This window comes from Thalia democratica, chromosome 7, assembly GCF_965202585.1.
Source record: "Thalia democratica chromosome 7, ktThaDemo2.hap1.1, whole genome shotgun sequence".
Taxonomy (NCBI): Eukaryota; Metazoa; Chordata; class Thaliacea; order Salpida; family Salpidae; genus Thalia; species Thalia democratica.
The window spans coordinates 38,184,412-38,206,434 of NC_139171.1; the positions used below are offsets into that span (position 1 = coordinate 38,184,412).

Below are 22,023 nucleotides of genomic sequence, written 5' to 3' on the forward strand. Positions count from 1 at the left end.
TGTATAGTAGTTGAAAAAAAAAAAAGATTATGAGTTATGAACAGTGAATTTTATCTGAAACAATAATAAAACCATTGTATGGTAGATGAAAAGGCCATAATCAGTTTTAGTTCAAAATCTGATAGCTATTTAAAACATAATTAAAGAGTGAAAAAAATTGACTAAAATATTTTAATATTGGAAATAAGTTGAAACAAGAAAAATATAAAAATATGGTTTTGAATTTACATTAAGTCTAATAAAAAGTAAATTTCTTTATATTTCTAAGATCGTGTAACCAAGTCTAATAGAGTTTTAATTTAGTTGTATTTCAAGTTATTTTAGGAAACAAAACTTTATAAAACTAACTGAGATAATATCGCACACTGAATACAAAACAAAAATTAAAACTTAACTATTTTTACTTATCTTTTGTAAGATGTCACACGACAACTATAGTACAAATGTATTAATACCACTCAGAACCTTTTATAATCATCATACGTTTGCTATCTTTATCTTTTGGTTTCTTTTAAAACTGACAATCTACTTGATTTATTAGTTTGTTTATCTATAAGTCAAAATTACTATTGTCATACTTGGTACTTAAGTAAAAGTTATGTTAAAAACGGACTTAAATCAAAACTTGACTATCTTCGCCCTCACATCATTCTATAAAAATGTTAAAAGCAAATAACTTTGGGTTAGTCCCGTATCTGAAGACCACACAAATTATGATAAAGAGAAATACACAAAGCTCTTCATGGTAGTAGTAGTGGAAGTATCAAACTATTTTAGTAAATATTAATAAATGAATGACTTTTCAATATTAGAAATACCAGCTGGTGACAAAGTTATTTCAAATGAAAAGCTTTCTTTTCAAGAAGCTCTTCAAACAGCTCCACCTACAGCAGCCAAAAATCCTAATGTAGTTACTGTTAACACAGAGTTAGTAAGCTTAGTTCCTTTATAGTTTGGTAATTTATACTTGGTTATTGTTTATTTAACTATAATAAAAATCGCTCTTAATATTTGGTCGTAGGACCTGGTGCTCAAAAATACCCATTCAGTTATTGAATTGCACACCACAGATACCTTTTATTTTAATGTTTTGTCCAGAACTAATTATTATTACTGTAAAAATATAGCATTTTTTTCAAATGAACAAAAAAGTTTTACACTTCGGTTAATTAAAATCCTAATAAAGATAAATGAAATAAACCACACATGATGCAACACACTTGCTTTTTCCCAGAAAATTTATATTGTTGCAAGGGGTAGAGTTTGAGACCAATTATTTTTTTACCATTAAAAAAAAACATTAAAAAAAAAAGAAATTATATAGTTTTTGAGATAAAATACATTTTTAGTAATCATCACTACTAGTACTTCTATTCAATTTAAAATTAAGTTAAAAGTATTTTTTATGGCTTAAACAATAGACAAGTTTCTTTTTGTTAAAATCAGTCAGATTTTACCCTTTGCAACAATAACATTTTTGATATCCTTTTAATTGATATACATTACACTTCTAAAGCTTAAACTGTAAAATTAAATAATTGTAGGTTTGATTGCATGTCATGCTGCTGCAGCTATGCTCAAGGAGAAACCGTATCTAGCTCTAAAAATCACACCAATACGAATGCTTCAAATTTGAGTTAGTAATTTTTGTTTATAAATACCTTTGAAGTTAGTTCAGATAAAATATAAAAAATAAATTTTAGCAACAATGATTATTAAAACGAAGCAAAAGCTTTATTCGTTGTTTTAAAACATGATTTTTACTTATTGTGGTTAAAATGTAATTTTTAACACTTTGGGTAAATTAAGTAGGGCTTTAAGTGTAAAACATAAATCAGTTTTTATAGAACATAAATATTTTAATTAACTTTAAACTCCAATACAAATGTATGAACCACAAATTTTTGTTAATTTTCTTGAAAGTTTCAAATTTCATTAAAAATCTATCTACAATTTGGTTAAAAAAAAAATTCTAAAATAAACAATTTTTTATTCAAAAGTTAATAAAAATTTTTCAGTTTCATTATGAATTGTTTAAATTTTAGTAACAGACTAGCTGTAATACAAAAAAATTGGTTAAAAAATTAAAGAGAAGATATATTTAAGTGTGACAGTTATTTTACATCATGTAAAGTTAGGCTATTTACAAGTTTATTTAAACTTCTTGCTACTCTAAAATTAAAAGAAAAACTTTACTTATGTTAAAGTTATTTTGTGATGCTAAAGCAATTTTTTGTATCTTTTATAAAGTTTAACTTTAGCTATGATAAAAACTTTGACATCTTAAGTTAATTTGTTGTTATTCGTTTAATAGCTTTAAAATCTCAGTTATAATTTTTATTTTATTTGTGTTCTACCTTTAATTACATAATTAATAACTTATAAGCTCTTAATAAAATTACAATACTATTTTCTTCAAATAGTGACAACCCTGTTAAGTAAAACAATTTTATTAACAAAATTATTTATACAATGACACACTATATACAAAAAACAAAAACTACATATGAAATTACTTTTACCTTAACTAAGTAAATAGTTTAATGATTGTAAAAGACTTAACTTTTATAAATTTTATATACATTATGAACATAAAACTAGTTAGTACTTCAAATTTTAAGCACTTTAAAGCAAAAGCTTCCAATTTCTAAGTAAAAACTATTTTAAAATTAAAATGTTTATTAGAGTTTTATAAAATAAAACAATATAAACTTTAGGTAAAGGTTTTTGAGAAAACATAAACTAAGCTAAAACGATAAATAAAGATAAAATAGTAAAAATATATTATAACTATCTTTATTTGCATTAATTTTGAATAAAAATTTATATTTATGATGAATATATTTTACAGCCAAGAAGACTTTTAATGCATGTTTGTCATCAGCATGTTATTACATGTTAGTCATTATTTTCACCTTATTCTGTTCTTTTCTCATCATCATTGAGGTATTACTTGACACTGATGTACTTGAAGGTATTTACATTTTGTAGGTTTTCATGAAAAAAGAAGCTTTTTTTGAATACTATCTGATTATAAATTTGATTTCTAATTGATTTAGGTTCTTTTAGGTTTTTGTAACAAAGCACTTGAATTAATAGGTTTAATATTTAATATTAAATGTTTGTTATTTTAATCTATAAAACTATGATTACAAAAGTAAGGTATACACTTTGAAAATAAAATGTATTTAAACTACTTTCTTTTACTAATGAATAAAAAGTTTTTAAATTACCCTTATACTGAATATCAAAACTTATCAATTATTATCAAGTAAATTTTTAAATTAAAATAAACTAACTTTGATATTTTTTAATTTAATTTATAGCATCCTAAAAGTTAAATTATGCAATACTATATACAGTTTTTTTATATAAGTTAATTGGTAAAACCCTTTTAAGTTTTATGTGCAGTAAACTATCTCCCAAATAAATAGTATAAAATTATGTACTAAAAGCAAACAAAATTAATTACAGAATAGCATTAAAATTGGTTTTGAATTGAATTTAAGAAAAACTATTTTTGTTTCATTTCCAATATTAATTAGGAACTCTTTTTTTATCACTAAAAAATTTGTTTACAGAGCGTTTATTATTTTTGAAAAACAAAATATTAAAAATTAATGTTTGTTTTATAACTTTATAATTAAAATTACTGAATGCAGAATTATTGTTGTTATGATGTATTGAAAAAGTTTTGTTTTTTACTTTTAAATAATGACAACTTATTTTATTTTCAATTGCACAGTAACAACTGATGCAAGTTTAGATTCATCAACACCTATACCTGGTGGAAATCAAGCAACTTCACAGCTCTCCACCGTTCTGCACTGGATTAGTTTTACAATACTTGCACTGTTTACTTTTGAAGTTAGTTGTTATACAAAAAACTCCCAAGTTTCTTTAAAGTTTATTGTTTAAAACATGTTACTTGTAATATTTAATGAAGAACTGTTTTGTAGTTACATCTGTTTTTTGAGTTTTTTAAAACTACATTTTATTTTTTGTCAAGTTTAGATATTGATTAACTTTTTATCTAATGAAATGTTTTCAAAATTTCGTAATGCGTTGTTCATTTTAACTTATTTATTTTGTGCAACTTTATTTTAATTGAAAGTTGTTAGCAACACGTTTTGATAACATCACTTGTTGTTATTGAATTTTGTGGTTGTCTGCACAATAAAGTCTAGGCTTTGGCTGATGACTATCACCAGTTTTCTGTTTTTAACTAAAAATAAGTATAAAGTAACTTCAGAAATATTAGATTCTATCTATCCGTTTGCATATTGAACATATAATATAATTAAAAAAACCCATAGAAAAAAGCTGTCTCAATTCTTTATAAACAAAACAACAGATTAAGAGATATTTTGTTTCATTAAAACATTTTCAATTTTGCTTATTCATATAGAATCTATTCAATAAGCAGAATTGAAAATGTTTTGATAAAGCGAAAGATATCTGTATCTGTTGTTTTTAAGAAGTTGAGACAGCTTTTTTCTATTGTTTTTGAAACTAAATTCATTGAATATTCAAATTATTCAAAGCTGTCCAATTTCTAATATAAAAAAGGCAGACTACCTTCAAACCATTCATTTTTGTATACTGTATGTAGAAGTCATTAACTTTTACCATAACTAGTAATGCTGAATGTATATTTTTAAATATAATAACTTCTTATAGAACCAAATTCAGTTTTTAAGGTTCAGAAAATTACAAAATTTGTAAAAGTATTTTTTCTGCGTGTTAAGGGATTAACACGCTTTAACGGAGCTCTGTAAAAAAATAAATAATATAAAATAAAAATTTTAATGTACACATTATATACCTACTTTAGCTTATATTCATTCCTTACAGTATTTATTTTTTACAGTGCTCCGTTGAAGTGTGTTAATCCGTTAACACACAGAAACATGTGTTAGTTAATAAAAGAAGGATACTGTACAATTTGTTTTTATTATATATTCCAGTGAACTTGTTTCGCTAGGAACTTTTGTTAACAAACGCTTAAATTTATATTTTGAATAGAAAAAGTTTTTTTTTTTTGCATTACTTTTATTTTATTGTTGAGTACGCTAAAAATAATATATTTAGTTTCAAAACTTCAAACATTATTAGCTATTTATTTAAATGCATAACAGATATATAAAACACTCTCCCAAGTTTTTTTGTGATAGTTTAATACGTATTTCACTACTTTTCGTCAGAACCTAACAGTAGAACAAATTTAAAATTATGAATGGTTTTTAAACAAAAAAACAAAATGTTAAAACTAACTAAGTAATTTGCGCAATAAATAATCAGTGTAAAGTAATAAATAATTAAACTCAAATACTACCAACGGAAAAAAAGAAAAAAAATACTTTAACTAAATAAAGACACTTTGTAATCGAATTCCTTTTGTTTGCACAATTCTGGTTTCTCTAAAAATATGGAGATAGCCTACAACTTCACGAGATTAAATACACTATTGCAAATACACACTAGCATGTAGATGTTCTTTTACCCTGGTTTTTAAGTGCCTCGAAGTCCGATATAGCTCTTTTCTCAAGAGCAATTAAACTTGTACACTATACAACTTTTGTCTTGGTCTGGTATCGGATCCTTCAACTGAACTTTTAATAACTTTGTTAGTTTTAACTTTTTGTGTTTTTGTTTAAAAACCATTTATAATTTTAAATTTGTTCTACTGTTAGGTTCTGACGAAAAGTAGTGAAATACGTTTTAAACTATCACAGAAAAACTTGGGAGAGTGTTTTATATATATGTTATGCATTTAAATATTTAGTTTGGTTGTTTTTTATTATAAATGTGTTGCTTAAAAACAATATTTATTTAGACACTAGCTCGTGTTTACTTGTGGAGAATAGAAATACTTCGAAATCCTATTTCTGTTAGTTATCTTACTTTACCTTGGAACAATAATGGTTTTTTATGAAAGAAATATTTATATTGCAATAAAAGAATTAAAATACACGTAGTTTAATACCTTGTTTTTTGTTTAAAGTTGTAATCTAACAAACAAACATACTACTAATTTAATTATTTTTCAAGTATCTTTTTGAATACTTATATATAGTTGGTTTTAATAACTCCAATTTTATAATGCAATATATCAATATTTAAAAAAAACGGTTTTGTTACTTTGTAAAAAAATTAAAGACTGTCTTTTACAGTTAAGTGATGCAGCGATTGTGATTTGTTCGTTCGTTGTGAACTTGACAACTTCGCTAGCGGTTGGCACACAATCTCCTTGGGACGCCATCTCGCTCATAATTGTCTTCAGATGCATCAGGGTTTACTCGCTATTAAACTGTTAGTTTATAAATTTATTTAAACAGAGTCTAAGCTATGAAATATGTGACAAGATATCGTTAGTTACAAAGTTTAATAAATTTAAAGTTAAGCAGCAATTACAGCAAAAAATAAATAAAAGGAGAAAAAATTATATTTTGCATTTAAAACTATCCAGTTTTTTTTCCTCAAAAAAAATGTATAGTTGATCATTAGATTTTATAAAGTTTCTATTTTCTTAAGCTATTATTTCTTGTACTGTTGTAAGGTTTTAAACATTTATATGAATAATGTGTACAAAACTGTTTTATTTGTTTTTATTTTGCTTTACCGGAAGTTAGTTATTTGTTTCTAATAAAGTTTTTATATTTAATAAATTATTATGGTAGTTATTAGTTTAAGCTTTGCAATCTAAGTGTGCTTATTGTTTAAATATTCTTAAAACATAAACATATAAAATAAAGTTTTCAGATATTTAATTTTAATTGTGTACAAAATTATCTAAAAATATGTATTTATAATTTTATAGATTAGTAAAACATGTAGTTGGCAACTCACTTGTCTAGAAATTTTTGATGTTATATATAGGGCTAGAACTAAGAATTATTATTTGGAATGTAAATAGTTAGAAAAACACCAACTGTTTTCAAATTTATTTCTATAGAAACTAATACTACACAGTTTTTACAATCTGTTATATAAAGCTAAATTTTAGTTTAGTTTTCACATAAATTAGGTTTAATCAAGTAAAGTAAAAAAATATTAATTAAACAGCAAAAAAAGAATTAATGAAAAGGAATTATTTGAACAATGTAGAAGTTCTACAGATAGATTTATCAAATGCATTACTGAATAGTGTCAAACTCCAAAAACAGATAAAAGATAAAGATGTTAGAGCTGAATACACTTATAAAAAAAGCAAAATAATGTCTTCAATAATTAAATAAATTTACAAAAAAAACCTAAATGTTTATTATTTCAATTAAAGTTCATATTTTCGAACTCTTCAATACTTTTTTACGTTATACATAAAGTAAAGTAGCATTGATAATTAGTAGTTAATATTTTACTATTGATATACCTAATTTTTTAAAACTGTTTTTTTTTTAAATTTGAAAACCTTAAATACTTCTCTCTATTTAAATTATTTTCAATTTAAGTTAGTAAAATTTCAGCTCTACATCAAAACTAACCTTTGAGTTAAACAAGCGATTGCTACTGAGCTATCTTTTTGTAACCAATAAATTTAAAACTGCGCTACAACTTTGAAACTAAGTAGAATTTGGAAAATAGTAAGCTTTAGTTTCAATAAAAAAAATTTAAAATTTGTTTTAAATAAGATTTATTTAATATTTTTGATCTTAAAAAGTAGTATCAAGTTTTTTTTTTTTTTAGTTTGAAATAAAGCAGTACATATCACATCTGAGTGGTGGAAGCTTAACAAATGACGAAGAATTAAAAAGTGTAATGGAGACTTCAAAAAACACACAAGCTACAAGTGACTACCAGAAACAACTAGAAAAAGCTATTGAAATGAGCAAAACTGAGTACAAAGTAATTTTTTTTTATGTAACTTATGATTTAAACAGTAATTCTAAAAATTGTAACAAGAATGCTTAGTTGATCACTTAAAAAAAATTAACACTAGATTTTTAATCACATTTTCATTACAACTTATAAAGGTATTCTACCCTGTATGTTTGCATGAAAAGTGCGAAACTATAGACAAGCTAAGCTACGTGTTAGGTGTTGTAACTTAGTTTAATTTTCTTTTATAATATGTGGTCATATTTTGCTATACATTCATACATAGCTTGATATTTTTATATGACCATGTTAGAAAAAGGTTAAGGTATAAATAAAAGATGTATTTGTAAAAATGGTTTAATTTGACTAATTTTTACGATAAGCATTGACTTTTACTTTTTATAGTATTGATATTAAACAAAAGTTAAGGAACAAACGTTATAATATAAATTACTCATAGTAATAAATGTTGTGTATACATAATGATTTAACGTGCAAATGTTATGTTTTTTAAATAATTGTGCATTTTTTCTGACTTTTTTTCAATAAATAACTAGTTTAGAATTAGAAGACTCAGTTGGATTTTTCAGAGAATAAGTTATCTATTAATAAGCTTAGTCCTTGAAATCTTCAAAACTCTAAAAAAATTATTTATTAGAGACGTGTTTAGCTTAGTAAGCATAAAGTTAAATTTATTTTTTATAAAGACCTTTTTTTTTAATAAACTTTAACTTTAATTCTAAATTCAATTTTGCGTTACTTGTAGGTACTACAAAATTAGTTAGGTCGTATTATTGACACTTAAAAAAAAACTATTTTTGGCTTTTATTTGAAAACTTTAAGTACAAACTACAAGTCAGTTTTTATAGAATTCAAAAATATCATTTAACTTTTGAGATATTTTATTTTTTGTAAAAAGTTTCCGATACAAATGTATGGATCGCAAATTTTTCGGGGTCAATTTCTCGGAAACTTCAAAATTCACTAAAAATCTATCTCCTCCTTCATTTTTCAAGCAATCTTCTTAAAATTTTCATGAAATGTTCCTTATATTAAAAGGAAAAATAATTACTTATGAATTTTAATAATTTAAAAAAATAAAAATTTTATCACAGAAAAAAAAAATTACAATTTTTTTTTTAATTCCAAAGTAATGTTTTTTGTTATTGTATAAAGATTAGACTAAGTTTGAAGAAGATTGCTTGAAAAATGTAGGAGGAGATAGATTTTAAATGAAATAGTCTTTTTTCGCTGTTTTAAATTTCCCTTCCCATAAGGAACCTATTATGCGGCCCGACTTCGACTGGTCATATCTCAAAAACTAATTCGATTTTTTTAAAATAATAAAAAACATTTTGAAGCTTGGAAAAAACTTTATAAACTAAGATCAACTCGTAAAAAGCATGGCTAACCCCCTATCGGCTTAACTTTCTACAATTCTTTTAAACCAAAATTTAACATAAAAACTTTATTTTATTTTTAAAATTTTGTTTTTCTTATAACGGCTATCATTTTCTATTTCTCAAGAAAGGTTTTTTAGAAATAAAACTCTTTATTGTTCAATTAGCTCAAACGAAATCGCCACAAATTAAGATAAAACATTTACAAACCGACACATTCTAACACCATACTTATATGCTAATATTCTAAGAGCGGCACTAAACTAAAGTTTCTAAGATGTTTAAAAATTTTTGTCAACCTCTATGATGTATTAAAATGTATATAACTAATATTTAGTTTAATAAGACAACGTTAGGTGTATAAATGTTCAGTTTGATTACACTTAAATTTTATTTTTAGTTTGCATAAACCTAAATACTTATTGCTAAAGGCTTATATTTAAAACATTTAACTTGAAAAATATTTTTTTAACACCACAATGATCTATAGTGTAGTTTTGATATTTGAAATATTTGTACTTCAGCAAACTGGGGTGACCAATCGAGCGTTTCAAGAATACAGTAGTGACGTCATAGTACACCATTCTGAAGAAGACTATAAAAAGTTGGTAAATTTATGATTTTATGAAATAATTAAAACATGTAAACTGTTATATAAAGTTTATATTGTTATAAGTTGTTATAAAGTTTTAAGTTTTATTATTTTAAAATCTAATTGAATTAAAAACCGACATTTTTGTTCGGTTTCTTAAGACAATTTTGAACTGCTTTTTAATGTTTTTGTTAGAAAAAACAATTATATTATCAAAATAGTAATGTACTATATTTAAAGATTTTGTTGTAAATGTTCAAATCTCGTTTGTAAGAATAGGAGTAACAACATAAAAAATAAACGATAAAAGGGTTGTCTAAGACTTAAAAATAAATTCCGAAAATGTTTATTTTTAATTGGGATACTTTTAAAAACTTTACTATTGTAAGTATTCCAATACTCTTGCTGAACTTGATAAGTAAATTCTTATTATTTAGTAACTTATAAAATAAAAGTCAACTTTAGTTCAGTAATTAGGCGTAATATATATATATATATATGTAAATTTATTCATTATATACCTTTTTATTGTGTTAAACTTTAAATAGTAGTTTTAATATTTTACTATAAACTAAGCACTTTACTTTGAATAAAGAGAAAAATTAAAAATTATATTGAACTTTAAAAGAATTAAAATAAAGGTTAGTCGTTTAAAACATGTATATATATCATAAAGTTTACAAAAAAGTAAATAGTAAAAATGAAAAACTTACAAAACCAAAATCTAAGATTTGTAAATAAAATGAGGTATACATTTTCATTATAAAATAAGTCTAGAGTTATTTAATAATTTTAAAATATTTTTTTCTGCTTATAAAGTTCTCATAAATAAATTAGTAATCTAAAATTTTTTTACAAAAGTAGATTTTCCATTAAAAAAGCTGCTTTCAGTTTTTTAAACAGCATATAGTAAGTATAAATAATCGATAAAAACATTTTTTAAAATGTAGTTTAAAAATTAATTAAGTTAATTAGAAATTAAAAAGTTTCAATTAATGCACCTTTTCAGTTTGAAAAATGTACAACCTGGAACTAGCAATCATTTAAAAGCTTACAACAAATTACAGGGTTAGAAATTTATAATTGTTTTTTTTTAATTTTTACTTCGAACTTTAAAGTTCTATTGCTACAAAATACTTATGTTTTTGATTTAATAAAAATATATAATGTTTAAAGGTTATTCAACTGTTTTGTTTATTAATAAAACTATTTAAAAGTTTTGTAATTTTACCTTTGTAACTATTTTTTTCGTTAAACAACACTTAATTAATTTACATAAGAAAAAAAAAAAAGAATCTTATAATAAAGTTTTAATTATATGCTTTATTTAAAAAAATTGTTTTTAGATTAATAATCTAAAAATTTTACCAATAAAGATTTTGTCTTATCTAATATCACGTATAAAAAAGCTAAATTGTAAAAAGTTGTTTTATTTCTTTTTATTAATAGCGTAAAATAAATTAGTTATAAATTAAGCTAATATTTAAAAATATACAATGTAAAGTAATTTTTAATTTTAATATGTTTTAAAATGTTTTAGTTAAATTTTAGTGTTAAAAACTTAAACTACCTTAAATTTTGTTATGCATTTAAACTAACTAAGGTAAGTTAAGTTTTTATACAGATGATAGTTTTTCTGAGGAAAACGAAAAGTTGATGTTATTTAAAAACTCTCAAAATAACAACAACAATTCAACAGTACAATGTGTTTTGAGTCAAACTGACGAAGCAAAAGTTAGTTCTTAAAATATTTTATTGACATGTTTGTGGGTATATAGTTTGTAGAAAACACTTTTTTTGTGTTTTTTTTTATGTTTTGTGTCTAATGTTGTGTTTTTTTATACTACAACTTCGCAACGTGTGCTAATACTTTCAAAGTATTTTTTTGTAGTAGTAGAATATATATTCAAACTTTATCTTATACTACATTTGAATTAAATATAGAAGTTCGGTAAGTTAGAATTAAAAAAAAAAACTCAAAAAAAGTTTAGGGCACATTTTCAAATTATTAAAACATTTTAAAAGTTTTTTAGATAGAATAATGTTGTACGTAATTCGAGAAATTTATACAAATAGACTTATACGAATTTTAAATTGCAGAAGCATGAACTTAAATTTTTTTAATTTAAAAACATTATTGTACATAAGAGATTGTCTAGTTGTTTGATGCTTATAGTAAGTGACCAGGCTTATAAGAAAGTTCTGTAGATAGTAAACTAAAAAAAGATGGAAGTTTGAGGTCATGCAATTTAGAAAAAAGTTTTATTGAAAGACCCAAAGAGATGAAAAACTAGTTTATTTTGTTGGCTTTCAAATTTAAGGAAACATACTCATAAATTTGATTACACATATCTTTTTTAAGATGCATAGTTTATATTAAACATGTACTTTATAAAATGGTCGAAAAACTCTTTGCAATCTAAACTTATAAACATTAAACGTTTTGTTAAACTCTAAACTTAAATATCAGTTAAGGCTCTCAGTTCTAAATATGTAGGAAATTCATTTATAATTTATAATTTAATGAAGCAACAATAAAATTGCGTTTACTGAACAACATACTATAAAAAATGTTTCTAGAAAGTATTTGTTTTAGTTTTATTTTTCACTTAAAGTTATTGAAAAACGATTTATTTCCAAAGTATTTTTATATATACATATAATACTTTAATGAAAGTTTTAGAAAAATTATTATCTAAGAAACAAAAATAAAAAGCATTTATACGTCTCTTAATTTTTATTTTTAATTTTTTTTGATAACTTTTTCTTCCATCAATATTTAAACGAAAAGTCTGCGACTTGCGTAAACATTAAACATTAAAATGCTTACTTTGTATTATTACATATAAATTTTGCCGGATAAAAGAGGAGAGGATTTCATTATTTAATTTTTTATTAAATGTAGTATTACATAAGAATACTATTAATTTTTATAATCTTTTAAGTGATAATACACATAATGTTTCAATTGTATTAATTAAATGACTTACAATATAGAAGATAATTCATTTTAAGCGTAAATTCTTTATTTAATGTGTAATGTTTTAGTGCCACGCCACAAACTTTTATTCGTACAGACTAAAGTTTATTGTATCCCATCTATTTTGTAAAAACTTGACTAAAATAACAAATAAACATGGTCAGGGCAGCTTGTCAACGCCGAGGAGAAGTGGCAAGCTGGTCAAGTTGCAGCCACAAAAACGACCGACAAACGCCCAGTCCAGGTGGAAAATGCGAAACCTCGATTATTCGGACATCAGCTCGGATGACGAGGGTATCGGGTCGGCTTCAACCAGCATGAAGAATTCCTTGCCTGGTTTGTTTTGTTTGTTGTGGTTTAAACTTGTTCTGTTAGCTTTCATCCAAAAGTTTATGATAGTTCGTGTGGACTGCAAAACGGTAATGTGTTACAAAAATAATTTAAACATACCTAACTAATTGTTTTCGATTTTCAATATATATTAAATAAAAGTATTCTTTTACGTAGTTTTAATTAATTAACCTAGAAAAAAACTAATGTGCTTAATAGTTTTTTTTAAGTTGGATGATAGAACATGGTAAAAAACTTGTAAAAAATAACTAAGGCTTTTTTATTGTTTAATTAAGATTTGAAATTGCGTGTGTTTACAAATTGTCCAACTTAATGAATTTAATATCTAAAGATAGTTTATTTATGCTCTTACGTTAAAGTCCTGTGTTATTCTCAAAATATAACTGAACTACACGTTTTACCTTGTTTTTAAATGCAAGCTTCATAGAAAAAGCTTACATGTTGTTTTATAGTACTTTATTTTCTTAAATTTCAATAAAAAAATTTAAAATACTTTTTAACATAAATTAAGTTTATACAAGTATATATAACAAGAGCTAAATTTCAAAGAAACCATTATCTAGTGTAGTAATTTGTTTTTGTAAGGTAAACTTAAATGTATAAAAACGTTTCGGTAGTTACTACAAAAGTGTTGTTTGCACAATTTAAAAAGTTATTTCAAAATTGTTTATGATCATTGTTTGTTTTGTAAAGGTAAACAAAGTTTGTTAATAAATTGCTTATATTTTAATATTTCAAGACTAAAATTATTTTTTTTCAAGCAAAATCAAGTTTATCAAATGAAACAAAAAATAACATTATTTGTTTTAAGAAGTGTTTGTGAACAGGTTTTTCAAACAAATGTTTTTATGTAATCTGGTCGTGCAACATTCTGTTAACTACATTTACTGAACAATTACGTGCCGAAAAATTGACAAAAACATCAATTAACTATACCTGCAACAAAAAATTATACTTACCTTGATATTTAACATTTAGATTTAAATTTTTAAAAAAGCTCAAAATTTGTTTGATAATGGTTTTTTTTATAAAAGACAATAGTTTGTTCCCAATAAGTAAAAATAATTTTTATTTGATAAGTTATATAGTTTCTGTTTATTTTTTGATGCATATATTAAAATTAAAAGTATTAATAATCTCATTGTTAAAAACTAAAAAAAAGACTATTACGTTAAATTTTATCACAAATAAACATTGTTTTATAAATAAATAATCAAAATGTGTTAGTGCTATTGTATAATACTTTTAATTTTTAAAGCCTCGCATCTAATCAGTATAAACATTTCTGAAGATAGTTCAAAAACAAATGAAGCCGAAAAAAGTACAGAAGGTGTTAATATACCAGTTTCTACAACCACTACATCAGTCTGATGAAAATGAATTTGTTTATTAGCTTGCTTTTGTTGATTTTTAATCAATTTTTTAACGCACGATTAGTAAATTGCATTAACAAAGCCATTTAGATTATATTATTTTCACAGTTTGTTTTTTAATGGTAAAAATAAAAAATAAAATGTTTGCAAGTAGTTTTTAGTCGTATTAACTTGGCTGCTTATAATTATGTATTTTAGATTAAGTGCAGTTTTTTTTGTAATCATAAAAATAATATTGCATTTAATTTTTGCAGTAGTTTGTGATAGAACGTGTATAAAAGCAAATATAAAATTGTAAAAAATTATTTCTTATAGTTTGAAAATTATTGTTAGATGTATTTTACAATTTTAAATTTAAATTAGGTTGAACATTGTTTTCTTGTTTTAAGATTATTTTAGAAAATGAAAAACCCAATTCAATCGCTTTTTCATGATCATTAAAACGTTCTTTGGTTTTGTTTTTTTAGCCATACATTTAATAGAACCTCAAAATTTGTATTTTTTGAATTACGAAATTTAAGAAATCCTATATGTTCAGATAGATGTTTTCATTATAATTTACAAAAAAAGTTTATAGTTTGCTCGCTTAAAATTCGTAGAATTGTGCATTACATTTATAAAGATTTTGCTTTCTTTTTTTTGAATAAAACAATTAATGTTAGTATTTGTGTGTATATTTGTGTGAAGGATTTATATTATCAAAAAAACACAGTATATAAATTTACTAATTAGTATTCTATGATTTGTTATTTCACTTTGATTTTTTTCATATTAGATTATAAGTTATGTGTATGTTTTTATAGGAAATGAAGATTAATTTGTTTATAAAGTTATCATTACTAATAGTTAAAATAGCTGTTTTGTTGGCATTATATATTTTTTACTTCATAAAAAGCTCCAATCCTAGTTATTGCCCTACAGTAATTCCTGTTGTAAAATTCATGTTTAAACAAAACTAGAATAATTTTTACGTAAAAAGAAAATATATAGTAATGCTTATTGTAATTTAATTTTAAATTGTATTATTAACTTTTAATTAGTGATCTACCGGACCCAAAAAATTAGTAATCGGCCAAATTAGATTCCGGATCTTATTTTAAAAATAGTGTACGTCCGAATCTGAATATTATTTAAAAATTAAAATCCAGCAGGATCCGGATCCTGGTTTTATTTTGAAATTAAGATCCAGTCGGATCATATAAATCTCTCAAATTTTTATATAATATCTAATGAAAGTTTCATAACTATCCTAAAATACGCCTTAAGCTTTTATTTTTTGCTGTTTTTATGAACTCTTGAACTTCTAGTGTAAGTTTTATATTTTCTCGTTATATCTAGTGTAACTTTCAAAGTTTTTCTTAGAATTTCTAGTGTGACTTAAAATACTCCCGCAGTATCTAGTGTAAGTTTTGAAACTAGCTTGAAATACCTTTAAGACTTTTTTCCTCTTCATCATGAACTCAAGAATATCTAGTAAAAGTTTCAAAATCCTCAAACATGTCTTTTACATTTTTTTTTTACAGAAAAAACTAATAAACGAATAAAGTATATTCAGTTACCTACCGAATCCTTAACATTAAGATTCAGCTAGATATGGTTAATATTTTAAAAACAGGATTCGGCCGGATCCGATTTTTAAAAAATTAATATCTGGCCGGATCCGAACACTAAGATTCGGTAGTACACTAGTTTTAATAGTATGCCAAAAGTGACTTCGGTAAAGTTTTTGTGTCAGTAAGATACATATACTGTTAATATTAAGTACTTTCTTTTGATAGCTTATAAAACCAGGCTGGTTTGGCGAAAACTAAGTTCAAACTTATTTTTTATTATGTATAAAAATAAACAAAAGGTTGATTTTAAATCTAAGCCAAAGGTTGATATAGATAAAAAAAACTTTAATTTTACTATCTTGTAGAAATTTCATTTAATTATTGAAAACTCTTTATACTGTAAGCTGATTATAACTAAAATCAGGACAGGTTTGTTTTGCACGAGTCGTCAATTTTGCACGGAGTCACTTTTGCATTGACGGTCAACTTCGCACAACAAATACATCAAAAGATAAGCCATTATAAATTTAACAGTCTATGTATAAAAGCAGTCATCAAATTTTGCGATAAATTGATCTATATTATTATAAAGTTTATTAGAACCTATATATCTACCCAATTAGAATATATACATTAGAACTTTTACAACCTTTGAAGAAATTTAAAAGAAATATAGTTTTGTAGATCTCTAATTATAGTCTATTGGATATTTATAGCATTGCGCGAAATAGTAAACGAAACTAATAGGTAGCTTTTTTAGAGTATTGTTGAAATTTAAAGGCAATTCCCCTAATATTTGATGAGTCAGCAAAATAAAAAAGTTTTTTTTTCATATTTTTTTTTTTATTTATTTGAAACTTATTTTTTCGATAAATTTTAGACATGTTTGGGTAAGGTGGGTTAGGGATAAGGGTAAAAAAAAAAACTATAATATTTGCTGACTCAGCAAATATTAGGGGAATTACCTTTAGATTACAATCGGACCTCTTTTTTTAACAACTAGAATCACCGGCTGTTAATAAAAAGCGTACAAAAGTTTAAACGACTGTACACTTTATTAGTATAGTATACTTAGTTAAGTACGAGTAAAAACTAGTATAAAAGCATTTCAAACATGAAAAATTACAGATAAAAATGTAGGTATTGTATGTTTAAACGTTTGTTTAGTTATTAATCCTTGTTTTTAACTTTTATATTTTTTCGAACTTTGAGCTTGTATTCGAGAAATGGTAGTTGAGTAGGAAGCTGCAAAAGCACGAAAGAGCCTTTTATCAAAAAGCTTTTCCAGTTGTTACATCGACTTATTGTTGTTTCGGAGTTAGACAAAGCTATAGAATACGTAAAATTTAAAGTTTTACTAATAAAAACGTATTACCTTTTTTGTTAAAATAATTAGAAGTTATACTACTTAACAAACAAACTTAAGTGTGTCAGAACAAAATTTATCAACGTATAACCTATTATGCTTCAAGTAAAAAACAACACAAGTCAAAAGACTTTAAGTTTATATGTCTATTCGGTCTTCGAGAACTAACCCCTGTTGTATATTACTACCCTCCCATTAAAGCAAAACTACATTTGGATTAAGTAAAAAAAAAACCACCCAGGGTCATTATTTTTGCTTGATTTTTTTTTTCGTTTTTTTACTACCACTGTTACCCCCAACCCATACCCTTGGTCGGTTTTTTTCTTTTTATTTATTTTTTGTATTTTATTAATTTAATGTTTTTTTGTTTTATCTATTTTTAATTCCTTTTTAATTTTTTTATCTTTCACTTTCACTGTTACCCCTGACTCTTACCCTTGGTCGGTATTTAAAAAAATATTATATATATTCTTTTCGTGCAAAATTTTCACCAGTGCAAAATTGATCAAAGTGAAAATTATTTAAAAATAGTTGTTTTTTTGATAAAATATATCTGAGTTCATTATTCTTACTTGTTCAAACTTTCGGGGTTATTATTCTTACTTGTTAAAAGCTTGGGTCATTTTTATACTTGATCCCTACTTTTTTTATAAGTAAATAAACTTAACAAATGAAATTACTAAACAATATTTTAAGGTTCTTGTAAAACGAATTGTAAAGCAGTGACACTCGTATATATGTAAAGATAGTAAAAATTGATAAAGAGTACAAACACGATAATACAAATCTAAATTCATAAAATCAACAAAGAATTTATTCTTAATATGACGATTAAAAACTGATTCACTCTATGGACGGACAGCAAGCCCGACTGCTAAACATTATAAGAGTTGCTATAAAAAAAGTTTTTTTTTATGATATGTGATTAAGGTTCCTTACTTAAGTTTTTTTAACAATAATTCTTGGAAATAGTATTGTTTTCTTTGAAAATAGAGTATTACTACAAATTAAATTTCATTGTCTAATGACTTACTTCAATTTAAATATATTTTACTTTTTCTCATGATTTTTAAAAGGTAATAAAAGGTTATAAGCAATGAATAAAGATAAACAAAATGAATCATTGTTTAATTTTCTGTAATAAAATTTTTTTCGATAAATTATTTTTAGGATAGTACATAAAAAACTGATAGAAAATTACACAACTTTTTCTAAAGCGACCAGCAACACATTTTTATAAAATTCCAAAAGTTATTTTTTAAAATCGTATGCAGTTTTTTAGTTCATTATCTAATTCATTGCTTATAAATTTTTATTACACTCTTTAATAAGAAACTAATATTTCATTTCAAAGCACTCCGTTATGAAACTATAATTCAGTTTATTTGTTTATTGATTAATTTAATTTATTAATTAATTGTTAGAATTCTATTTGAATAAGATTTTTGTATATAAGCACTGACGAGGTCTTTGACCGAAACTGAGTTTGCATTAAAAAGTCTTGAAAGAATTTATTAAATAGTACTCTTTTATAAATATTATTAAGAAATATACGTAACAATAATCGAACTTATTTTCGTTTATTTTTATTAATTAGAAAAAAGTTCTCGTTAAAAATTTCAATTTTTGTTTTAGATATTTTGTCTGTTATTTGAAAAGAAATTATGCACACTCTGTCTCCAATGAAGCACTTGTTCGTTTGCAGTTTTTTCATGGGCGTACTGTTTCAGTTTTTGCTTGATTAAAGCTATGTGAAAACCAGTAAAAGAGCGTAGATGAGCAAAAACTCTATCTTATGAGACAGGAAAAGTTTAGTTCATTAAGAGCGGTTAAAATAAAAGCTGAAAACCTTGAAAAAAAGTTTCGTGCTTTACGTAAACTGCAACCTTTAAAAAACCATGACATTAAGAAAGCAAATGGTGGTAAACTGGGAAGCACGTCCTATAAACCTCTTCCTGCGTTAGTAGATCGACTTAATAGAAAAGAAAGCTATTGCTCCGTGTCGTGTATCAAAAAGTCTCACTGTGAAAACTGTTTGAAAACTCATAACTTTGTTGAAGACAAGTCAGTCTCAGATTACAGAGATGAAAGAGTTCGAGAGCTTCTCTTGAATTTCAACCGTAGATGTTTACGGGATAGTAAAATAAAGAAAGCAAACAACAACTACGTTGTAGAGAAAAACGAAAATAATCAAATAAGTACTAGTTTCAAAACTGTAAGCAATTATATAAACAATTATAGTGATCCGCGAAAAAAAGCAGTTTCCACATTAAAAAAGTTTCAAAAGTTAGCAGATGATGACGATTTTTTTTCCGAACTGCAAAAAGCTCAAGACGCTTCGAAAAAAGCATCAAGAAAGTTTAAATATCAAAAACTAAAAACTAAAGTAGCCCTGCCGCCGATAAGACAAGAGCCTTTAAAAAAGACTGCTAAAGTACCCATAGAATTAAATAAAGTTAACATAAAAACTTCAAGGGGTTCAATTAATCGTCTTTGTAGAGTTCAACAACCGAAAGTGATAATGGCGTTAGAAGACAAAACGGTTTTACAAAGTGAACGAAGCTTGACTGTTCTACCGATGTTGGGTAAAACCAACTTGAAGCGTGCTTCAATGGTTTCATCTTATCACGTGACAAATAGCTGGAAAGATTTCACGACCACGAAACCAATGCATGAAGTTTTGTCTGATATAAACTCCAAATTTAGTAGTGGGAAAATTTGAAAATCAGAAAATTTAGAAAACAGACCATATTAATGTTTAATTATGATTTATTGTCGTAACTATATCTTATTTGCTTACAGATTTACTTTAGCAATTTTTTGAAACAAAAATAAAGGTGTACAAAAAAAAAATATTTGTCATATTATCATGTTTTAAAAGTTTTAATATGTAATAAAATGTATGAAAGAACTTCATTTTGTAAATTCATATAATTCAGTTGTTTTATTTTTTATTTTTAACTTTTAACGCTTATAAAAACAGGTTACTTTGTGGTTTACTTGTTTATTAGCATTTTGAAACTTTAAAACATAATAGCTACTTAAACTTAGATAAGGTTTGAAGTTCTTGACTGAAATCTCGGTGAAATAACTTATATAAATATAACTTAGTTAAATACCTACAACTTTTTTTGTTTTAATTTAAGCTTAAATCTACATAACAATTCTAAAGCGTTTTATAAAACACTCGTTAACTTTTGAAACTATAAAAAATCTCTCTAAAATGTCTTTTGCCAGTTTACAAATTAATTTTGAAGTTCATTAACAGAATAATGAAGTTTTGAAGAATTTATACAAAAAAAAATCTAGTATGCCTGATAACTTGGTTTTTAATTGCAGCTTATCAAAATTGCATCAAAGTAAATTAAACAAACACAACTTAACAACGATACATCACAAGATAATAAACGGAGTATATTCTAGTACTTAAAATTAAACCATGACTCGTAAAAAAGAACGTCTAAAATATGGAATTTTTTTGCAAAGTTGTTTATGTGGGCTACTACTAAGAAAGTTACGTAATAAGATAATCAAAATATTTTCTATGATGGTTATAGAAAAAATATGTGTAGTTGTGTCAAACTGCACCTATATTAAAGAGAAATTCGATGAAATCAGTTTTTATCCTTTTGAAGTTTAAATAGATAACACAATTTCAAAAGAACTTTAGCACTCGTACACTAGCTCGATTTGTTATATTTTATAATAGATTTGTGAAAGCAATTCTTAAACCCAAATTTTTTAAGTATTTTTTTTTCAACTTACGGGATATAACTAATATATTCAAGTATTTTATTACCATGTAGCTATATAATTCTCAAAGAAAATTCACTAAAATAGCTTTCCTTTCTAGAACTTTATAAAAAAAGTGTTTTCTATTATATGCCTATAGTGAATTAAATTTGCTGATAAAGCTGTAAGCCCTATTAAGTATACCTTTTGCTTACATCTTCAAAGATTAACTTGATTTAAGTCGAACAGCAATTTTAATACCGTATAATTTTGCTTATTCTAACACCAAATATCAAAACATTTTGAGCGAGTTTATTTTTGACGTTCAATTAATAATGAAACTTGTTAAAAAATAAAAACTTATTTAAATGCAATATAAGATATTTATTAAGTATTTATGTTCGATAATATTATGCTACTTATCACATTATGCACAAATTGTAAATATTTAGTTGAAAAAAAAGCATGTTTGGTTTTACTTAATAAAATCTTGAATATAATTTTCTTATTAACTGAACAAAACTTTAAATGAATCTATAAAAAAAAACTATAAAAAAATTGCTAATATACGATATTTAAAATAAACTAATAGATAGACTAACGAGACATTTTTGAGGTTTATTTTTTATTAAATTCATACAACTTTACCATTTCACTAACAACTTTACCCGTGGCCAGTTATTTGACATTAATTTTATTTACGTGTTACCTTACTTCACAGATATTAAATAAGCACACCAAAAATAGTAATTGTTGTTTCACACAAATACATGCTAAAAACATAAACACAATTAAACAATCGGAGGTTTGAAAACAAACCATAATTTTCAGGCTTATTTTGAAAATATTACTTGTATT

The 22,023-nt window shown here is 24.4% G+C and overlaps 1 protein-coding gene across 2 annotated transcripts; it reads left to right on the top strand.

Annotated features, from left to right (window-relative positions):
- Nucleotides 1-757: 757 nt before the first annotated feature.
- Nucleotides 758-15,175, top strand: LOC145840592 (uncharacterized). 2 transcript variants are annotated; one of them, XM_082947899.1, is made up of 13 exons: nt 758-927; nt 1,545-1,636; nt 2,852-2,974; nt 3,746-3,867; nt 5,837-5,890; nt 6,174-6,312; nt 7,066-7,181; nt 7,687-7,845; nt 9,743-9,822; nt 10,820-10,878; nt 11,435-11,544; nt 12,955-13,126; nt 14,400-15,175. In XM_082947899.1, the coding sequence occupies exons 1-13, from the start codon at nt 791-793 to the stop codon at nt 14,510-14,512; spliced, it is 1,476 nt and encodes a 491-aa protein (XP_082804025.1). In that variant the 5' UTR covers nt 758-790; the 3' UTR covers nt 14,513-15,175. The 2 variants fall into 2 exon arrangements, with proteins under 2 accessions (XP_082804025.1, XP_082804026.1); XM_082947900.1 differs by having other exon boundaries at nt 14,433-15,175.
- Nucleotides 15,176-22,023: the final 6,848 nt, after the last annotated feature.

What these genes read in the sequence shown, in the direction of transcription:
- LOC145840592 (XM_082947899.1), top strand. Translation starts at nt 791, where the DNA reads ATGAATGACTTTTCAATATTAGAAATACCAGCTGGTGACAAAGTTATT. An exon ending in TACGAATGCTTCAAATTTGA is followed by an intron (nt 1,637 to 2,851) that starts GTTAGTAATTTT and finishes TATATTTTACAG; the next exon opens with CCAAGAAGACTTTTAATGCA. An exon ending in AACAGATAAAAGATAAAGAT is followed by an intron (nt 7,182 to 7,686) that starts GTTAGAGCTGAA and finishes TTTTTTTTTTAG; the next exon opens with TTTGAAATAAAGCAGTACAT.